At 46.7% G+C, this 19390-nt stretch overlaps 1 protein-coding gene across 4 annotated transcripts in view; it reads right to left on the reverse strand.

Annotated features, from left to right (window-relative positions):
- Positions 1–11007: 11007 nt before the first annotated feature.
- The window catches only part of LOC120945452 (activating transcription factor 7 interacting protein), a 278332-nt gene continuing 269949 nt past the window's right edge, over positions 11008–19390 (reverse strand). For all 4 annotated transcript variants that reach the window (XM_040359610.1, XM_040359612.1, XM_040359608.1 and 1 more), the window contains one exon: positions 11008–12735. In XM_040359610.1, coding sequence (XP_040215544.1) covers positions 12319–12735 — 417 coding nt within the window. In that variant the 3' untranslated portion in view covers positions 11008–12318. The remainder of the gene's footprint in view (positions 12736–19390) is intronic.

Here is a 19390-nt window from a genome sequence, read left to right on the forward strand (position 1 = left end):
TGAACATGGACTTCGGACCAACTATCTGCAGAATCCTTAAATGCAGGGGTCCCCGCTACCGGAATCGTGGTTATCTTGTTCAACCTGGATCCTGGAGGGTCTACAATCGGGGGAGGTGCCCATTTTTTCAGGAGGCTCTCCTCAGAAGGGTAATGGACCACCATTTTGGGACCGAAAAAGTCCTCTGCAGTCGTTCCCATTACGTGTCTATAAACATATCAAAATAAGTTACGCAAGGAAACAACTTAGCAGTGCGGGTCGTCTTGTGGGACCCAAAAGGAACCGACACCTGAGTAGATGTCCCGGCCATATCCTCCAGCTTGAGGGTTTTCCGCATTGCGGTGATAAGTGCAACAACAAACGCCTTTCCAGCGCTGACACAGAGTCTTCCTCACTGTCCGAATGATCCTGGTCCACATCCTCTGACTCGTCAGAACAGGAGCCCTGTGCCACAGCCAGGCCAGAGTCTGAATCAGAGCTTTCCCCATAAGATGGTGGGGGGGGCACTTTTTACCCCCCCTTACGCCCACACACAGCTTCCACCCTGGCAACAAAGGATTCCAGGTCCGCCGACAAAGCGTCCACAGGTACCGCGGCACCAGTTGCTATCACAGGAATGTCTGGGGAAGGGCCAGCCTCTGATTCCACGCTGACCCCACTCACTCAGGGACTAAGTCAAGGTACACAAAAAGGCCCACCCTCCTTGCTGCTACAGACCGAGGGGCTCCCCAGAGGACTCACCGCCCTGACCCAGTTACTGCTCAGCGCTGCGGTCCGCTCTGTCCCCTGCACAGTGTGTGCCTGAGGTGATCTGTGCCATTGAGTATGACAATTCCAGCGCTAAAGGCCAAAACAATGCTAGAGCTTCAAGAAGATGGCTGCCTCAGAAAAAAGAGATTTTTAATACAGCTTACCTGTAAAATCTTTTTCTTGGAGTACATCACGGGACACAGAGCTCCCACCCCGTAGGCCTGAGTGATTAACTGTTTAATCCACCTCGAGATGGTGGATTTTGCAGCTGCCTGCCCCTTCTTGGGCCCATCCGGTAAAATGAACAACACATCTGTTTTCCGGATCTTCTCTGTAGCTTTAAGATAGGCCTTCATGGCCCTGACAATATCCAAGGTATGCAGCAACCCTTCCTTTCTGGAAGTAGGTTTAGGAAAGAAGGATGGTAATACCAAATCCTGGTTTAGATGAAAACTGGATATAACCTTTGGTAGGAAGGAAGGATAAGGGCGGAGAACGACCTTGTCCTTATGTAAAATAAGATATGGTTCCTTAGGCTGCCAGTTCCGATACTCTTCTGGCGGAAACCATGGCAACCAAAAATACTAACTTCCTTGTCAGTAAAACCAAAGGAATTTCAGCCAACGGCTCAAAAGGTTGTTTCTGTAAACTTGACAGAACAAGATTTAAATCCCACGGGCAAAGTGGGGATTTAACTGGAGGATTAATACGTAAGACCCCTTGAATGAAGGTCTTAACTAGCGAGTGGGTGGCCAGCGGCCGCTGAAACCACACTGACAAAGCTGAAATCTGTCCCTTGATTGTGCTTAATGCCAATCCACTCCTAGCTGGAGAAAACGTAATACTCTATCGATGGTAAATTTGCGAGAAAGCCATCGCTTGGACTCACACCAGCCTACATAGGCTGTAATAAATCACCCTAGAGACCGGTTTCCTGGCTCTGATTAGGGTAGAGATTACTTTCTGAGACAGACCTCTACCCCTGAGAATCAGGGATTCAGCCTCCAGGCCATCAAATTTAGATGCCGTAAGGCAGGGTGGAGGATCGGACCTTGCGATAGCAGGTCTGGCCGTAGAGGAAGAGTCCAAGGGTCTCCCACTACCATCTTCAGGATTAGTGAATACCATGCCCTTCTGGGCCATGCTGGAGCTACCAGGATAACTGGTATGTGCTCCACCCTGATCCTGCGCAGCAGGCGGGGTAGTAACTGGAGCGGGGGAAATGCATAAAGAAGTTTGAACTGATACCAAGGGCAAACCAGCGCATCGGTTCCGCAGGCCATCGGATCCCTTGAGCGGGATATGAACCTGTCCAGCTTCTTGTTGAGTCTCGATGCCATGACATCCACGTCCGGCACTCCCCATCTTTGGCAAAGTGTCTGAAAGACCTGTGGATGTAGAGACCATTCCCCCGGCAACAGAGTCTGGCGACTTAAGAAGTCCGCCTGAAGGTTGTCCACTCCTGGAATGAATATTGCCGATATGCAGGGCACATGAGCCTCTGCCCACAGGAGAATCAAGCTCACCTCTCTCTGAGCGGCTTGACTCTTGGTTCCCCCTTGGTGATTTATGTATGCCACGGCCGTGGCATTGTCTGATTGAATTCTCACCGGGAACCCCTGCAATTTGGACGTCCAAGCCCTGAGGGCTAGTCGAGCAGCTCTGAGCTCCAAGATGTTGATGGGCAACTGCTTCTCTGGCTTTGCCCAAGTACCCTGGCGAGTGCAACCGTCCAAAATTGCTCCCCAGCCCGTCAGGCTGGCGTCTGCGGTTACTATCTTCCAAGCCACTGGGCTGAAAGACTTCCCCTTCAGTAGATTCTGAGGGTCTAACCACCAACACAGACTTTGTCGGACTCTTGATGAGAGCGGCAAAGGGATATCCAAGGCCTGTAGCCTCCTGCTCCATGCTGGGCGTACGGTACCGCCTCGAATGTGGCCACCATCTTGCCTAGTAACCGCATACATAGGCGAATAGTTGGTTCTCTCTTGCTTAGAACCAATAGGATTAACTCCTTGATGGCTTTGACCTTTATCAGAGGTAGAAACACCCTTTGTTGTTCTGTGTCTAACCTCATGCCGAGATATTCCAACTGCCTTGTGGGCTGGAATGCTGACTTTTCTCGATTTAGGACCCAGCCGAACCTCTCGAGGTACTGGACCGTGAGGGCCACTGCTCGTTCCAGGCCAGGAGACGAGTGATCTATGACTAGGAGGTCGTCCAGGTACGCTAGGATCGTGACCCCTTGGATCCTTAGCTTGGCTAGGATTGGAGCTAGGACCTTTGTGAATACCCGGGGGGCCGTAGCCAACCCAAAAGGAAGCGCCACGAATTGGTAATGACGCGAAGCCACCATAAAGCGTAGAAATCTTTGATGTGGCTGATAAATTGGAACATGAAGGTAGGCATCCTTTATGTCTATGGATGCCATGAAGTCGTCCTTCTGGAGTGTGGCAGTTGCTGACCGCACGGATTCCATCTGAAATGAGCGGACCTTTAGGTATGCATTTACCATTTTTAAGTCCAAAATTGGCCTGACATCGCCGTTGGGCTTTGGGATGATAAATAGGTTGGAGTAGAAACCCAGCCCTTGTTCTTGGACTGGTACCTCTACTATTACCTCCTGGGAGAGTAGATGATTCAATGCCGCCATTAATGTGGCTCCCTTCCCCAGATCGTTTGGTACCCTTGACTCCTGGAAATGAGGAGGAGGAAACTTTAGGAAGTCTAGTTTGTAGCCCATAGCCACGGAAGACCGTACCCATCTGTCGGGAATGCTGGCCTCCCAAACCTCTGAAAAGAGACGCAGCCTTCCCCCCACCCTCGTGGGTGGGGGCGCCCCTTCATAAGGCCGGCTTGGGGGCTGGTTTGCGAAACCACTGCTTCTTGCCTCCAGCGGCCTGTCCCTGTGATTTGTTGTTAAAAGTTAAAGTTTGATCTTGCAGGAGGCCGTCGATACTGTTTGGTATTAGAGGGCCCCTGCCCCCCTGGGTACTGTCGTTTAAACGCAGGCCCTCGAAACTTTTTCTTGGTTGGCAAAAGAGTACTTTTGCCGCTTGAAATGGTCTGAATGTATTTATCCAGGTCTTCTCCGAAGAGTCGTTCTCCATGGAAGGGGAACCCTACCAGGAGCTTCTTGCATGGGGGCTCTGCCTCCCAGCTCTTTAACCATAAGAGTCTTCTCATATGGATAAGGGATAACGATAAACGTGACGCTTGCTGGATAGAATCCTTAATTGCGTCTACCGTAAAGCGTATGGCCCTAGGGACATCCGAAAATTCTTCTGCCTGCTGGGCAGGAATAAGTTTAAGCATCTGCTTAGTTTGGGGTTGCACAAGCATTATCGGATCAATCGCAGCCACAGCTGGCTGCACTACTGCCCCTGCAGTGGTGAAGGAGTTTTTAAGTAGCGTTTCCAAGCGTTTATCAACCGGATCCTTGAACACCTGTATGTTTTCAACAGGGCATGTTAAAGATTTGTTAACACATGAGATGGCTGCGTCCACCGCCGGGGTTGCCCATCTCTTGGAAAATTTATTTTCCATAGGATATAAGGCAGAGAATCTTTTAGGTGGTAAAAAGATTCTATCTGGCTTGGTCCAATCTTGGAACATAACTTCCTCTAGCAGAGGATGGATCGGAAAAACTGCGTTGTTTTGAGGCGTGCTTAGTGAGCCCAAAGCTGAAACCGGCGATACTTGGAGATCTGGTACTGGCAAGTTGAAAGCTCTATGGACCAAGTCCGTTAAGGCTTGAACCCACCAGCTCTCCCCTTGGGAGGCTGCCCCAGACTCCTCCGTATCTGGGTCCTCGATCCCCGAACCTGCTTGGTCCTCGTCCAAGAGGTCGTCCAATTCCCCTGCGGAAAGGACCTCCTCCTCTGAGGGTCCACGCTCGGGCGACGAAGATCTATTCCGTTTTCTGCCCCGCATAGCCTTGGCTATCATTTTTTCCATTCTTTTTTCCCATCTCTTTTAAAGAGGTGGACAGTACCTCGTCCGTGACCACCCTAGGGTTGGACTGACCCGTGCCAGCCCCAGCCCCAGATCCCGATGGTCCCACCAAGGCTCCCTCTCGGGAAAGCAGCGGCATAACTTTGTCCGAGACCTCAGACTCTCTGGGGGAATCCCCACCTCTTGTACCCTCTGAACCAGATTCCATGGTACAATACCGAGGTACGCCCGCTAACTTAACGGTGTTTGGAATTATAATAGTTATTACCCAAAAACCCTTTGGGGGATAAAGAATGCCTTCTCTCCTATTAATGGTTCTTTTTCTTTTTTTTTTAAACCAAAGAGAGAAAAAACATTCTGTCCCCCTTAGTAGTATTGCCAAAAAACTGCTGAGAAAGAAAGAAAAAAAAAAAGAAGAACAGCCTAACTCTAGGCTCCAGGACAGTCTTTCAAGACTGTAATATTCTTTTTTGGCCACTGTGTGTCCTCGGCGCCCCGCGCTGCCGCTCTGGTCTCTTCCTCTCTCAGTTCCAGCAAACACTGAGCTGGGAACGAATGGAAGGGCCGCCCCTTCCTTAAACATACTGGCCCGCCCTTCCCCCCTCAGCTAACGGCGCGAAATTGCGCCCATATCACGGGGACGCTCGCGCAGGGGGGGGAAGGGGGCCACACGAGGAGGCCAGCGTTTGCCTGTCATCCAGGCTAGGAGGAAGAAACCTTGGCAGCAATCGCCTGGAGGCTCTGCAGGTAGGCACAGCTCTCTTTACACACACACAGCTTTCTCAATGCTTTACAATACTACCAGGGAGGTCACCTTTTATGGGGAAATACACATAGAGCCATCCTATCCTTAAGACATGTGGCTCACTTTGCCAGATGCAGCGCATAACTTTAGGCATGTCCCACTGTGACCCCCCCCCCCAGAAAACCTGCTGCGAACCAAGTTCCGCAAGTTTCCCCTCACTTACCTGCTCCATGCCGCAGGACTTTGCACAGCAAGAGGCCCAATCTTCCCCCATCTCCGTGGGGCATTGACCTTCAGGCCCTGGGTTCCTATGAAGGATCCACTGTCCTGGGCCCATATAGCACTCTGGCAACAGAAACATTAGGCCCCCAAAGGTTTCTAAGTTCTGGGCCCAGGGTCCAGCTCTCTAAAAAGAAAGCATTATGGGCTATACCCCATTGGTTTGGGGTCCGGTTACTGACCACTTTAGCGCTGAGGCCCCGTTAACACAGCAGGCCCAGCAATGCATGGGGAGGAGGGAAGGGACGGGGAGAGAGGAAAGGGAGGGCGAGAAACCCCCTAATCGACCACCCCAGGAATGCCCAGCAGTTCCATCCTGCAGGAGGAACCTTACTTACCCGTCCCGCTGGATGCGTTCCTGACAGACCCATCACTGAGCAGTACAGAGTGGCTGATGACCACGGCCCACTGTGACTCGGACATCAGTAGCCCGGTCATATGGGAGACCCGGAGCATAGCTCACCAGCCACCTCTGGAGCAACTCATTGCGTGTAGCTAAAGGTCTGCTCACGCTCTATGGCTGGACTGGGGAGAATACAAGGATCTATATTTTCCAGCCTGTCACCCAGCCAGCAGTTGATAGTAGATCTCAGAATCAAAAAGTAGAAAGAAAAAATTTAAATAAAAGTTCTTCAGGACCAATGGGCCCCTAGGGAGCAAGGTCCTTCTCCTATGCTAGGCAGAAGAAAAAAAACTGAGCGTCTCACTGAGGGGTTATAGCCAGAGGGACCGCCCCCTGGGCGGTACTGTTCAGCTTTGCTCCGTTACATGTTTTTAACTGTTAAACATGTCTGCCTAGTCCTCTCCTGATAGATGGAACATAACCCTACTGTCAAGAATTAATGGAGCCGGGTCCGTTCATGAACAAAAGAGAAAGGCCAATTTCCTACTCAAAAGAATTAACAGAATATGGTGAATAGGGCTGCCGTTGCAGGACCGACAAGACTAGATTTAAATCCCATGGACACAGGGGAGGTTTGACTGGTGGATTTACCCACAGTAACCCCTGCATAAATGCCCGGACTAGGGAATGAGATGCCAGCGGTCCCTGAAAGAAAATTGACAGAGCCGAGATTTGACCCTTAAATGGTACTCAGGGCTAGTTTCATATCTACGCCCAACTAACAAAAAGCCAGAATCCTACTAACACCAGAAAAGACATGCCTTCTGTAGTGATATATTGTATGGTGGTGAAATAATATATTAGTAGTTATAATGATGATATATAAGTTATGTTCCAGCAGCAACCCAACTCTAATAGTAAATAGGACAACGAATAGCAGCCTTCAGAGTGCCATCTTTCCTAGACCTGTGCCTTCATATCCATAGAGACCAGACTGACTGAATGCCAGTTTGAATGTCCTCTCAAATACAAGTCTGACACTGGGGGAGGGGGGTTTCTGCTAGGTGAACCAAATGTGTCCCATGAATACCCCCTCAAGTCTAATTACCATCTAATTACGGTCTTCTTCTATGGTCTTATATCATCCTTTAGTATGTAAACAATGTACCCATTGACATGTACAATTAGGTTAACAGGCAATACCTCACACACCTAGGTAGACTTGCAGAAGTTTAACACAAAGGGTTTTCAGCTGTCCCTTTGATATGTGAAAATTCAGTTGGCGTGGACAACTGAACTGAATTCCTAGTCAACAACTGTATTTTCATTTTGTCCATCTGATCACCCCCCCCACAGCTACTACCCTTTGTCCCACTTAACCCTCCCTTCTAGACTAAGCTCCAACGAGCAGGGCCCTCTGATGCCTCCTGTATTGAATTGTATTCCCCAATGTTGTAAAGCACTGCGCAAACTGTTGGCGCTATATAAATCCTGTATAATAATAATAATGATACTTTAATACAATATCCTACATAAATCGGCCAACATATTACAACACCTTCCAGCTTGTATAATAGATGAGCCTGGAGGCCGGCTTTCTAGCATTAATGAGAGTGGAGAGAACTGGACCCGAGTGCCCACATTTCTTTAATATGTAGGTTTCAACAGCCAAACCGTCAAATTTAGCTTTCATAAGGAAGGATGGAAAACTGGACCCCAAGATAGCAGGTCTTGGTGGGGTGCAAGAATCCAAGGTTTCCACACTGTCACATCCTTACGATTTCGGTGTACCAGCACCTTCTGGGCCAATTCGGAGCCACCAAGAGTACTGGTATTCCCTCTTTGATTTTGCAAAGCAATCTCTGTAAGAGCGGAACAAAACAAAGCTTTAGGCACGTTCTCCCATAGATTGACCTGATCTGGGGGGAAGCTTTTTAAGTCCTTGCTTCATCTGTTCCCTTAGGACCTGACACAAACCAACTGCTGCCACAACAGGTTGAGTTACAGCGCCAGCCATAAGAAAGAAAGATTTCAGTAAAGATTCAAATTTCTTTTCAGAAGGATCTTTAAATACCCGAGCATTGTTTACAGGACAAGTAAGGTTTCTATTTACACAAGAAATGGCTACATCTACCGTAGGCAGTTTCCATTTCTTAGCAAACTAATCAGTTAACCCAGACAAGCGTAACTTGAATGTGGAACAGACTGCTTCTGCATAACATTGCACCTGGCACCTGCAATTTAAGAACCTGGGAAGCAGAAAAAGGTTCACCTGATATTTCTGAACCATCCGATTGTTCCTCATCCCCTGATGGTGCTGCATTATCCTCCTCATCCTCATTATTAGAATTTTCTGAAGAATCTAGGACAACAGAGGACCTACTTCGCTTTTTGTCCTTCTGTGAGGACGCTGCGATTAAAGTAGCGATGCTCCCTTCCAAGTTGTTCAGAGCAGCTGCTAAAGTGTCCTCAGTGACATATGCAAGAGCTGGCATAACAGGAGAGGCTGCTATGCCTGATTAAAGGTAATGGCTCATCCTGTGCAGGTGCTTTAGGTCTTGCAGGAGAGGATGGTACTAGGCAGGAATGGCTAGAACCTTCTGATTCAGGTGGCGATGCCTTACTGGCCTTTTTTGCCCTGTATTTCTCCTTTAGGAAGACATTAGTCCTAAGCCAAAGCAGAGGTACAAACAATGCATACACTACTGTTTGGTTGCATTACTTTATGTAGATTGCTAAACTATCACACAGTGCCTGAATCCAACCACAGAGAAGCTTACATGCCCCAGGCTGCTTTGTCTGCTCTTAGAGAGCTATCTGGTGTCTGAGGTAATTTTTTAAAGACCCCCGCCCTGCGCGGTAGAGCGGCGCACACGTGACCGCGCCACCACTTACCGGCCGTGAACACGCATGTAGGGGAATGGTGGATTAGTGAGGGGGAGAGGAGGGTCCCCTATAGCAGCTTACCTCACCAAAGGAGGTTATATTTGCTGGCTATGCAGAGCTTGCAGCGGAGGAAGCGTGCCGTCTGATCCGTAGCAGACACAGACTTCTCTTGGAGCATGGTGAGTGAAGATCAGCTCTTTACTCCCTCCAGTGGCAGATATAGGCAAGACACTGTACTCAAAAGGGGAAACGGCTTAAGATGTTTTTCTTTTGATCTTTTGACACTTACCTGATCCCCACCACAGGACTGCTGAAGACCAGACAGTACCAATCTTCACCCATCACGGGATATGGGTTCCTACTTAAAGGATGCCTTGTAAAAAAAACTCTGCCTTGTAAAAAACTCTGCCAGAAAACTTTTGCGCTTTTTTCATATAGCGAAAGTACTGGATCCCAGTCCTCAAAAGAGAGAAATTGCAGGCAACAGCCTCGGTCTTCTGCGAGGCCTGGGTACCATCCATGTTTAGTGTATTTAATAAGCTTCTTGGATGGATCTGTTGTGTAGCTCTTTGACCCCAAAAGGGATTTTTAGCAGAGCTTCTTAGCACATCCTTAGACGCGACTATTACCTTTGACACTGGAGAAAAAAACTGAGGTTCTTCCCTTATGGGAGGGGTTATATAGAGGGGAACTCTTCTTCATTGGGTGTGCCAGTGTCCAATCACCTCTGGTGAACTATACAACCCACTATGTAATGATTAAAGGCTATGTGCCATGTGGTGTACAAGAAAATATGCATTTCATTATTTTCGAATGAAAGGCTGAATGTGAAATCAAATCTTGATATAAAAATCTTTCTTCAGATGGAAAAATTACATAAAGACCACGGGAAGTGGAACTTATGCATCCTTTTCATTATTCCAAGTGGTTATTGAGGGAACAGCAAATGAACCAGTCAGGCCAAATAGTCTCTCCATCACCTGCCAATGGGCATAATCAAACCTAACATACAAACCTATACTGAACACCCATTAATATTTAATGAGTCTCCAACTGTATATTTACTGCTCTGTCCTGTATATGTTGGCTTTGTAAAACAGCCTTCAATTGCCTATAACATGCCCATATTTTTTTATATATAGCTTTAACGATTGTAGATCTAATTTTTAGACCACTTAATTCTATGTTTAGGTAGAAAGTCAGCATTAGAAATCACACAGCTTCCAGTTATCTTGCGTTATTAAACACTCTGACACACTGCCATTTCCCTCCTGATCCGACTCACTGCTAGATCACTTCCCATCGCACACTTTGCTTGTTTATTCTCTCTGCTCTGGTCATTGCAGTAGCTCTGTTACTCTTCTGGTTTCTTGGGGCTGTAATTCACTATTGCGAATTGGATGCAGAGGTTTCCCCACTTATAAATCACATGTCAGGAAATTGTGACCGGATCTCTATGGAGCCAGTTGACACATCTTCTGGTATGTTTCAGGTCCTAATTCAGCCCAAAATTTGGACTGAAAATTGGACCTGAAATGGCGAACAGGGACACACCAGAAATATGCAGAAGTGACAGCTGGTGGTGGCAGGGGAGCACAGAACTACTCTGTCATCTATGAAGTAGAATGACAGTTCTCAGGATTCAAGCTAAAGTGGCAGCTGGGGGTGGAGTAACGAAACCAGGAAGTTTGCTGAACAGGGGAAAACTGCATGAACTGTTCCAAGTCTATTACAAACAAATGGACATCAAGCCTTTTTTTCTCCTCCATGGGGTGGTTAGGTGATCAGTTTCCCTGCAGAAAGGGAACAGCAACTGGTTGTTAGAAAATAGGGTCCTCTTCAGAGAAATAAGGCCACCATTTTTATGAATAGGAAAGCCAAGTTGACAAGTTCGCATGCCGTTAGATGCAAAGCTCTAATTATTTTTATTTGGTTTGCCTTTAATTCAGCCAAGTGTTCTTGTGCTGTAACAAATTGCTCACCCATGTATATTAAACAGATGACACATGTTGCAAGTGTATTCAGTGTATTACCAATTAAAAAGCTAAAGATTTGTAAAAAATATTTTATTTACATACAATGTAACAATATTTCTTGCAATCAGAGTATTTCTCCCAATGCCCAGCACTTACTGAAAATTATATTTTCCAACATCAGGAGGTGGAGTGTGAATTTACAACTTACTGGAAGAATTATCAGTTGGTTAAATCTAGCGTCAAGTTTCTGGAGAGTAAATGTCCATTCCTAAAAACTGTGTACTGCGATTGCAGTAACAAATATTCTTGATTAAAAAAACAAAAAATCTGAAATATACAGTGGGATTTACATTGCACAACAGACAAATCATCTGAATTATAGCTAACAAAACTATTTCTCCTGTAATGAAAGTGTTAAGTTGTAGCCGGGAAAATCTATACTAATACAAAAATACTTGTTCTCACTTACTAGTGAGGATGCACTGTACATATTAATTCATGCATTTATACCCAAATAGGATTTAAAAAATCTTTTGGAGGCACAATCACACTGTAAAATGGCAATATGTGCAACTAATCCCGAATTGTTCAATTTATTATTAAAAACATCTGAAAAACACATTAACAAGGTAACTGCAGGTTGTTGACCACTGTGCTATACAGCATACGTGAACTTAATAGGGAAAGGAGAAGGGTAAACAAAGTAAACATTTGCGGATTATGTTTGGGGGGGTGGGGGGAGAACAAGAAAAAAACAAAAAACTTTGGCGCTCGGATGTGGATAGATTTCACTTTCTCCCCAAAGAGAATCCTTACACCCAATACTGAAAACAGTTTAGGTAAAATTTAAGGCACAAAAAAAAAAAACACTATTTATATATGTACACATATACAAATCCACTAGCGAAAACATGACCTTGTTTTTTTGTAAATGCCATAGATAATTGTTCATGAAAAACTCACCAGCTAGCCCAGCCAGCAGGGACAAAATACCAATTTTGCCTTCATATGTATGAATTACTCTGTAATACTTGTTTCGAAGAGCTATACTCGCCAAATACCAAAGCACTGTATCTCACTATAAAATAAAATACAAATGCTTTTACATCTATAACCATGCCATGTGCACAAGTTTTGCACAACTGTGAAATTACAGTGGTTTTATTCTAGATTTGTTTAGATTTATAGACATTCATACTAACACAAAAGAGGAAACAGTTTCAATAATGGTTTTGCAGACCAGTCCAGGCAATGACCCAAGACTAGTACTTTGTTGTAGGCGATTTTCTTACACTGGTAGAAATATTTCAACCCAGTAATTACTACAAAGCAAAGTTCATGCATGATGTAATGTTGGCAATTGGTAGTACAAACACTGGCCCAAATTAACTGCTCTGGGTGGAAATAACATCTGTTGACTGTGGGTCACAAAATGGTCCAAAACGGCCATAAATGTCTTTTGCCCTAACCGCAAAATAGTACTTGCTGCCAGAAACAAACTGTGTTAGCGTGCATGCCATAGGAAGAGGTAATGCTTTTACTTCCCCAATTTTTTTCCACTGTGAAGGAGATGTTGCAGATGGGTCTTCATGGTAAGCATAGAGGTGGTAGCTATCTACTACAGCACAGCTACGATCTACTTCCAAAACACTCCACGAAAGAACAATTCCATTTTGGCTTTGAACTCTGGCAAGTTTCAAGTGAGGTTTTTGAGGTGCAGAAGTTGAAGTCGCTTCAGGAGGAAGGCGTTGGGGTTGTGGAGCCTCAGGAAGTGGTGCTGGATGGATTGGCCTTGCTTGCTCCTATAAGGAGTAAAACAATTGTAAGCTCACAAAATAACTTAAAATCTGCAAGTATTTCTACAATTGAATGACTTGAAAATGTTTAACCCTTTCACTGACAAGTCCATACGCCCCTCCCCAATCCATGGCCACTCCGAGCGGTAGCTTTCCTTCCCCCTTCTGCAGCTTCTCCCTGCACTGATCTTCGTGATCTGTCAGGCTGGGGATCGCGGTGGTGCTTGTCAGTGTGAAGTTGGGGCTTGGTAAACACAAGTTTACCAAGTCTCCTCCCTGTAGTACAGTGGATATAGGCAGCAATCACTACTATATCCCCTGACATCTGATATATAGTAACCGCGAGTGTTACAATGTATCAGACTTATTTTCTGAATTTTTATCAACATTTTTTTAAATATCATTTTAGACACACAACATTTATTCACATTGAAAAAGCAAAGAAAACTACAACAATCGTCCCTCCCAAAGAGAGATATTATATATTATACACACTATATATATATATATATATATATATATATATATATATATATATATATATATATATATATATATATATATAAATACTATACACACACACACTAATATATATATATATTATACACACATATACACACACACCTCCTCCCATTGTCCCCCCTCCCCAAAGTGCTTGAGTTTTCAGTGTTTTGCTTCACCCTTTTTAATAGTGACGTTTATTAACCCATTCCGGAGAAACATGATTGGGTAGTATTACAGATTATCGAAAAAAAAAAAAAAAAATCCAAAATGTAAGTTCTTCTGCCATCAGGACTGGTAATGATGTCTGTGGGTTCAAAAGGTAGAACAGCTAAATCGGCATATGCAAAAACGTTATGTTCTACAGATCCAATGCATGTCCCCCGATATTTCCATGTTTCTTTACATAGAAACGGTTCTAATATCATAGCAAATAACAGCGGGGACAATGGACACCCCTGTCTAGTGCCATTACATGTTTGGAAATAGTCCGACAGTGTACCTTTTACCTTCACTCCCGCTCTCGTGGTCACATACAATGCCGAAACCCAGTCCATCAAACGATTGCCTAGGCCTATTCCCCTCAGAACCTCAGTCAAACACCCAGTTCACCCTGTCAAAAGCCTTTTTGGCATCCATTGACAATGTTATTCTCTGAGCTTTATCCAGGCCGTGTTGCATCCAATGCAAAAAAAGTTAGGGCCCGAATGGTATCGTCTCCAGCCTCACGGCCCTTCATAAAGCCCATCTGGTCTGGGTGGACCAGTTTGCCTATGTGGTCCTGTAGTCGAGTGGCCAAAATTTTCGCCAGAAGCTTGGTATTGGTGTTTAGCATGGAAATTGGTCTATAATTAGCACAATATTGAGGGTCCTTCCCATGTTTAGGGAGTAGCGCAATATATGCCAAAAGCGCTTCTGGGGGTAAGGGATTAGTTGCATTGATCAAATTAAAGTAGCTACATAGTGGGGGCCCCTAGTATGGAAAACCTACGTTAGACTTACCGGTAACGGTATTTCTACGAACCTTCCAGGACGGCACCTGAGAGATGATGGCTCCTCCCTGCAGGAAACACAATCACATGACAGAATAAAAAGCCCCACCCATCCCCTTGTTCCCCAGTATGTATTAGAGTAATCCTAAACTGGTTCACATGGGACGTAGTTCCTTATAGGTACTTACCTTTTCCCTCCACTTAGGGCGGTAAGTAGGCCTACCGTCCTGGAAGGTTCGTAGAAATACCGTTACCGGTAAGTCTAACGTAGGTTTTCTCCCATCACCTTCCAGGACGGCACCTAAGAGGATGCTCAAGGAACACAAAAACACAGGCCTACCTTCAGGGTGGGACCACAGCTTGTAGAACCTTTCGACCAAAGGCTAAGTCTTGCTGTGACAAAATTTCCACACGATAGTGCTTCAGGAATGTATGATGACTGGACCAGGTGGCGGCGCTGCGGATTTGTTCCCAGGAGGCCCCTGCTTTCTCAGCCCAGGAGGTTGCTAAGGATCTGGTAGAATGAGCCTTGATATTAGTAGGGGCTGTCACTCCCGTGCCTACATATGCCTCTGCTATCGCTTCTCTAATCCACCTGGCGACAGGCTTTTGAAGCCTGCAGTCCCTTCCTGGGTCCAGTATGTAGAACTAATAGATGGTTAGACCTCCTAAAGCTCTTAGTTCTCTCCAGATAAGTGAGAAGACACCTTCTAACATCTAGACAGTGAAACTTTCTTTCTTTTATGTTCTTTGGTTCAGAACAAAAGGACGGCAATATAATGTCTTGCGTCCTATGAAATAAGGATGCCACCTTGGGTAGGTACAGGGGGTCTGCTCTAAGAGTGATCCTATCTGCCTGTACCCTCAGGAAGGGTTCTTTCATGGATAATGCCTGCAAATCCCCTACCCTCCTGGCCGAAGTAATGGCTAACAAAAAAGTCAACTTTATGGTTAAACATTTAAGTGGAACCTCTTCAATAGGTTCGAATGGGTGTATAGATAACGCCTCTAACACCCTTGTTAAGTCCCAAGGCGGACAACTAAACGTTTTTACTGGAGATACCCTTTCTCTAGCCAACAAAAAGCGTTTAATGAGGCCCTCCTTAGCCAATCTTCTATCGAGATAGACTGAGAGGGCCGCTACCTGGACCCGCAGGGTACTAACTTTCAAGCCCAGGTCTACCCCCTCCTGGAGGAAGTCCAGAACAACCGGGACTGAAGTTGCTGTGACCTGTCTATCCTTAGCCCAGGAATAGAAGGTCTTCCAAACTTGTAAATCAATTTTTCTAGCTACTGGTTTTCTGCTCAGGAGAAGCGTACTAATGACCTTCTCTGAGCAGCCTTTACGTTTCAAGATCTGGCGCTCAGTAACCAAGCTGCCAGCTGAACGAATTCCGGCTTTGGGTGAAGTACTGGGCCCTGCCTGAGTAAATCCACCCTGTGCGGAAGTTTTTGCGGTTCTACTACCGCCATGGATCTTAGGTTTGCAAACCAAGTCCTTCTTGGCCACCATGGGGCTATTAAAATAATTTTTCCGGGAGACCTGCTGAGCTTCTGCAGGACCCGCGGAATAAGTGTCACAGGTGGGAAGGCGTAAGCCAGCCCGAAGTTCCAGGTCTGGGATAGCGCATCGAGACCCTCCGACTGAAGTTCCTGGGATATCGAGAAATACCTCTTTACCTTCCTGTTTTGTCGGTTGGCAAATAAGTCTATTTCTGGATTTCCGAAGCACTGTACCAGGGATAGAAATACCTCCTGGTTCAGTTCCCATTCTTCCTGTTTCAGCCGCTGACGGCTGAGGAAGTCTGCTTCTATATTGCTTGTCCCCTTGATGTGTATGGCTGAGATGGAGAGGACTCTCCCTTCTGCCCACTCCAAGATTTCCTTGTATAATTCTAGTAGAGGGCTGGACCTGGTCCCCCCCTGATGGCCCAAGTATGCTACCGTGGTAGCATTGTCAGAGCATACTTGGACCTCTCTGCCCTTGATGTCTTCCTGGAAGGCTATTAAAGCTTCCCCCACCGCTCTGAGCTCCCAGTAATTGGAGGACCTGTGAGCTAGTGAGCTGTCCCATTGACCCTGTGCCTTTTTCTTTTCTAGGTGGGCACCCCACCCCCAGGAGCTGGCATCCGTGGTAATCTTTACCGGATTCCACTGAGCCCATGGTCGCCCTTCTTTCAGATTTTGGTGACAAGTCTACCATTCCAGGGAAACCAAGACCTGGGGGGTGAGTAGGATTTTTTGGTCCAAAGACTCTGTCTGTCACAAGAGGACAGGAAGAAAAAATGGAGTGTCCTGGCATGAAGTTGGGCCCAGATTACCGCTGGTATGCTTGCAGACATGAGACCTAATACTCTCAGAACATCCCTTCTGGAGAGCCAAGGATTTTTTATTAGGTCCCCTGCTGCTGAGGCTAGTTTTGCGACTTTGTCTTCTGGCAAGAAGAGCCTCTGCTGTCTGGTGTCCACTGTGTATCCCAGAAAGACCTTGACCTGTTCTGGTTGGAGAGAGGATTTTTCTGTGTTTATAATCCAACCTAGACTCTTCAGGACTGACACTACTTTGTTGGCATCCTTCGTGACCTGGACGGCCGACTGACCTGAGATCAGTAGATCGTCCAGATAGGGATATACCCTGAAGGTGCAAAAAGGCCACTGCTTCCGCCAGGATTTTCGTAAATATCCTTGGGCTGGAATTAGCCCGAACGGGAGCGCCCTGAACTGCCAATGGAGGGTTTCCCCTTCCGTCACTATAGCAAACCTTAGGAAAGCCTGATGATCTATGTGAATCGGCACATGGAGGTAGGCATCTTTGAGATCTGAAGTTATCAAGAAGGCCTCCTTCGTGAGGTTTTTCCTTACCGAATAGATACTTTCCATAGTAAACTTTTTGTATGTCAGAAACTTGTTCAGGTTTCTTAAGTTTACTATTAGACGGTATTTTCCAGAAGGTTTGCGGACTACGAACACATGGGAATAAAATCCCTGGTACTGTTGATTTTTTGGTACTGGCACTACCACTAGTTGTTCGGCTAGCTCCTGTATTTCTTCCAGAAGGGCAGATCTTTTTAAGGTCTCCCTGGGAAGATGTGTGAGGGTGATCATAGAGGGGGGTGTTGCCATGAATTCTAGACGGAATCCCTCTCGAATGATTTGGCAAATGTAAGGACTGTTCGAGATCTTTACCCACTGAGGCAAGAAATGGGACAGCCGACCCCCCACTCTGATCTGGGCGTCACTTGGGCTGCTTGTCGCTGGCTTTAGGAGAAGGGAAAAGCAGGTTGTTCTTTTTATTCCCTTTCCCAAAGTTCCAACGCCTGAAGGGTTCCTTCTTGTTTTTCTGTTTTGCTTGCCCCTGGGGGCCTCGAAAAAACTTCCTGAAACCTTTTTTAGGTTTAACCGGAATTTTTTTTACCTTTCGCGGATGATCTCGCCAAGACATCATCAAGATCCTTTCCAAACAGAAGGGAACCCTGAAAGGGGATGCCACACAGTTTACCTTTTGATGTCACATCCCCCTCCCAGGCCTTGATCCAGATAGCTCTCCTAGCTGAGTTAACCAGGGCCGCTGTTTTAGCCGACGCTTTTGCAGATTCAACCGCTGCGTCCGCTAGGTAGGCAATAGCCTTCCTGATAGCTTGTAGGGACTCTACTACCTCCTCGGCGTCAGAGTTCTGGGTCAGATGCTCGGAGAGTGTTTCTACCCAGATATCAGTGTTCCTGGCTACACAAGTCGCTGCCAGGGCTGGGGCTAGAGCTGCTGCATTAGCTTCCCAAGCCTTCCTAAGGAGAGATTCTGCTTTGCGGTCCATCAAATCTTTGATGTTACCTGCATCCTCAAAGGAGAGGTCAGACACTTTTGCGACTTGTGACAACGGTGCATCAAGTCTAGGAAGCTTAAAAAAGACTTCCTCGTCCTGCTGGGAAAAGGGAAACCTTCTTTTCCAGGTCTTTTGTTTGACAATTCTCCTTTCAGGATCTCTCCATTCCTGTAGGACTAATTCCTTAAGGGACTGGTGCAGAGGGAACACCCTAGACTGGGTTTCACCTAAACCCCTATAGACTTTATCCTGTACTGAGGTAGGTTTAGGGGTTTCAGGAATTTCTTCCGTGGCATAGATGGCCTGGAGGAGACCCCTCAAGGTCTTCTACAGCAAAGAGGTGTTTTCTAAGACGCAAGTCTTCCTGAGACTCACTCGCAGAGTCTCCCTCTGCCTCCCCTGAGCTGTGTCTAGACCTGACCAGACTCACTATGTCACTCTCCTCATCTTCTGCCTGACCCCGAGGGGGTGCCGGCGTGGACGAGAAGAAGGCACTAGGACCCTTAGTAAATAAGCTATCTTGGGAAGAAGTGCACTCCCTAGGGGTAGGTTCCTCTGTATCAGTTTGCACTGACTGCCCAGCTGCCTCTCGGAAAGCATTAACTGTTGCTAGCATTTCCGATTGCATAGATGTGAGAAAACTTATGGTTGCAGCTTCTTTTCCTGCCATTAAATACATTAATACAAAGCAGAAGGGCTTTGTATAGGATTTTGGAAGCTTTTCCTTACAATTCCCAAATTTTTTGGAGGAACTATGCCCTGAAGCAGCAGGAGACTAGTTAGAGGCCTCCTGGGCTCCGCTGGGGGATTCTGAAAAGACATAAAATATGCACAGCGTTATGTTGTCTTTCCCCATAAGACTGCTGGTTTGTACTAGGGAGGAAGGAAGCAGCAAGAGGGGGGTCAGATCCTGCTCTGACCATTTCCCTTGAAAGTCGGGAACTCTTGCTGCTAACCTTCTCCCTTTCCAGGGGGATAAGTACTCACCGACCCCCGACCTGGAACGACCAGCAGCTGTATCCGTCTTCCCATCCTCTTCCATGATGGGGGTTGACAGGGCCTTGGCTTGCCGGAACCTTCACACAGGCTTTCCTTAAGCCGACCCACCGCCGCCAACGCTGCTCCACGCTGCCAGGAGCTTCCGGGTTGCGCTGCCGGGAACCGCCCCTTCCTGTGACGCGGTTCCCTTCTCAGAACGAGGCTTGGAGCGCGGCATTCACCCGGGCGATTCGAAAGTGGTGGCGGTATCAAGTCAGCGATGGCTTGCCTCCCCGCAGCACAGAGCGCTGATGCTCCTTTGGGGTTACCTGCGAGTGGACCCGAAGGCCTACAGGTTAGTTCAGCCCTC

Source organism: Rana temporaria, chromosome 7 (assembly GCF_905171775.1).
Source record: "Rana temporaria chromosome 7, aRanTem1.1, whole genome shotgun sequence".
NCBI lineage: Eukaryota > Metazoa > Chordata > Amphibia > Anura > Ranidae > Rana > Rana temporaria.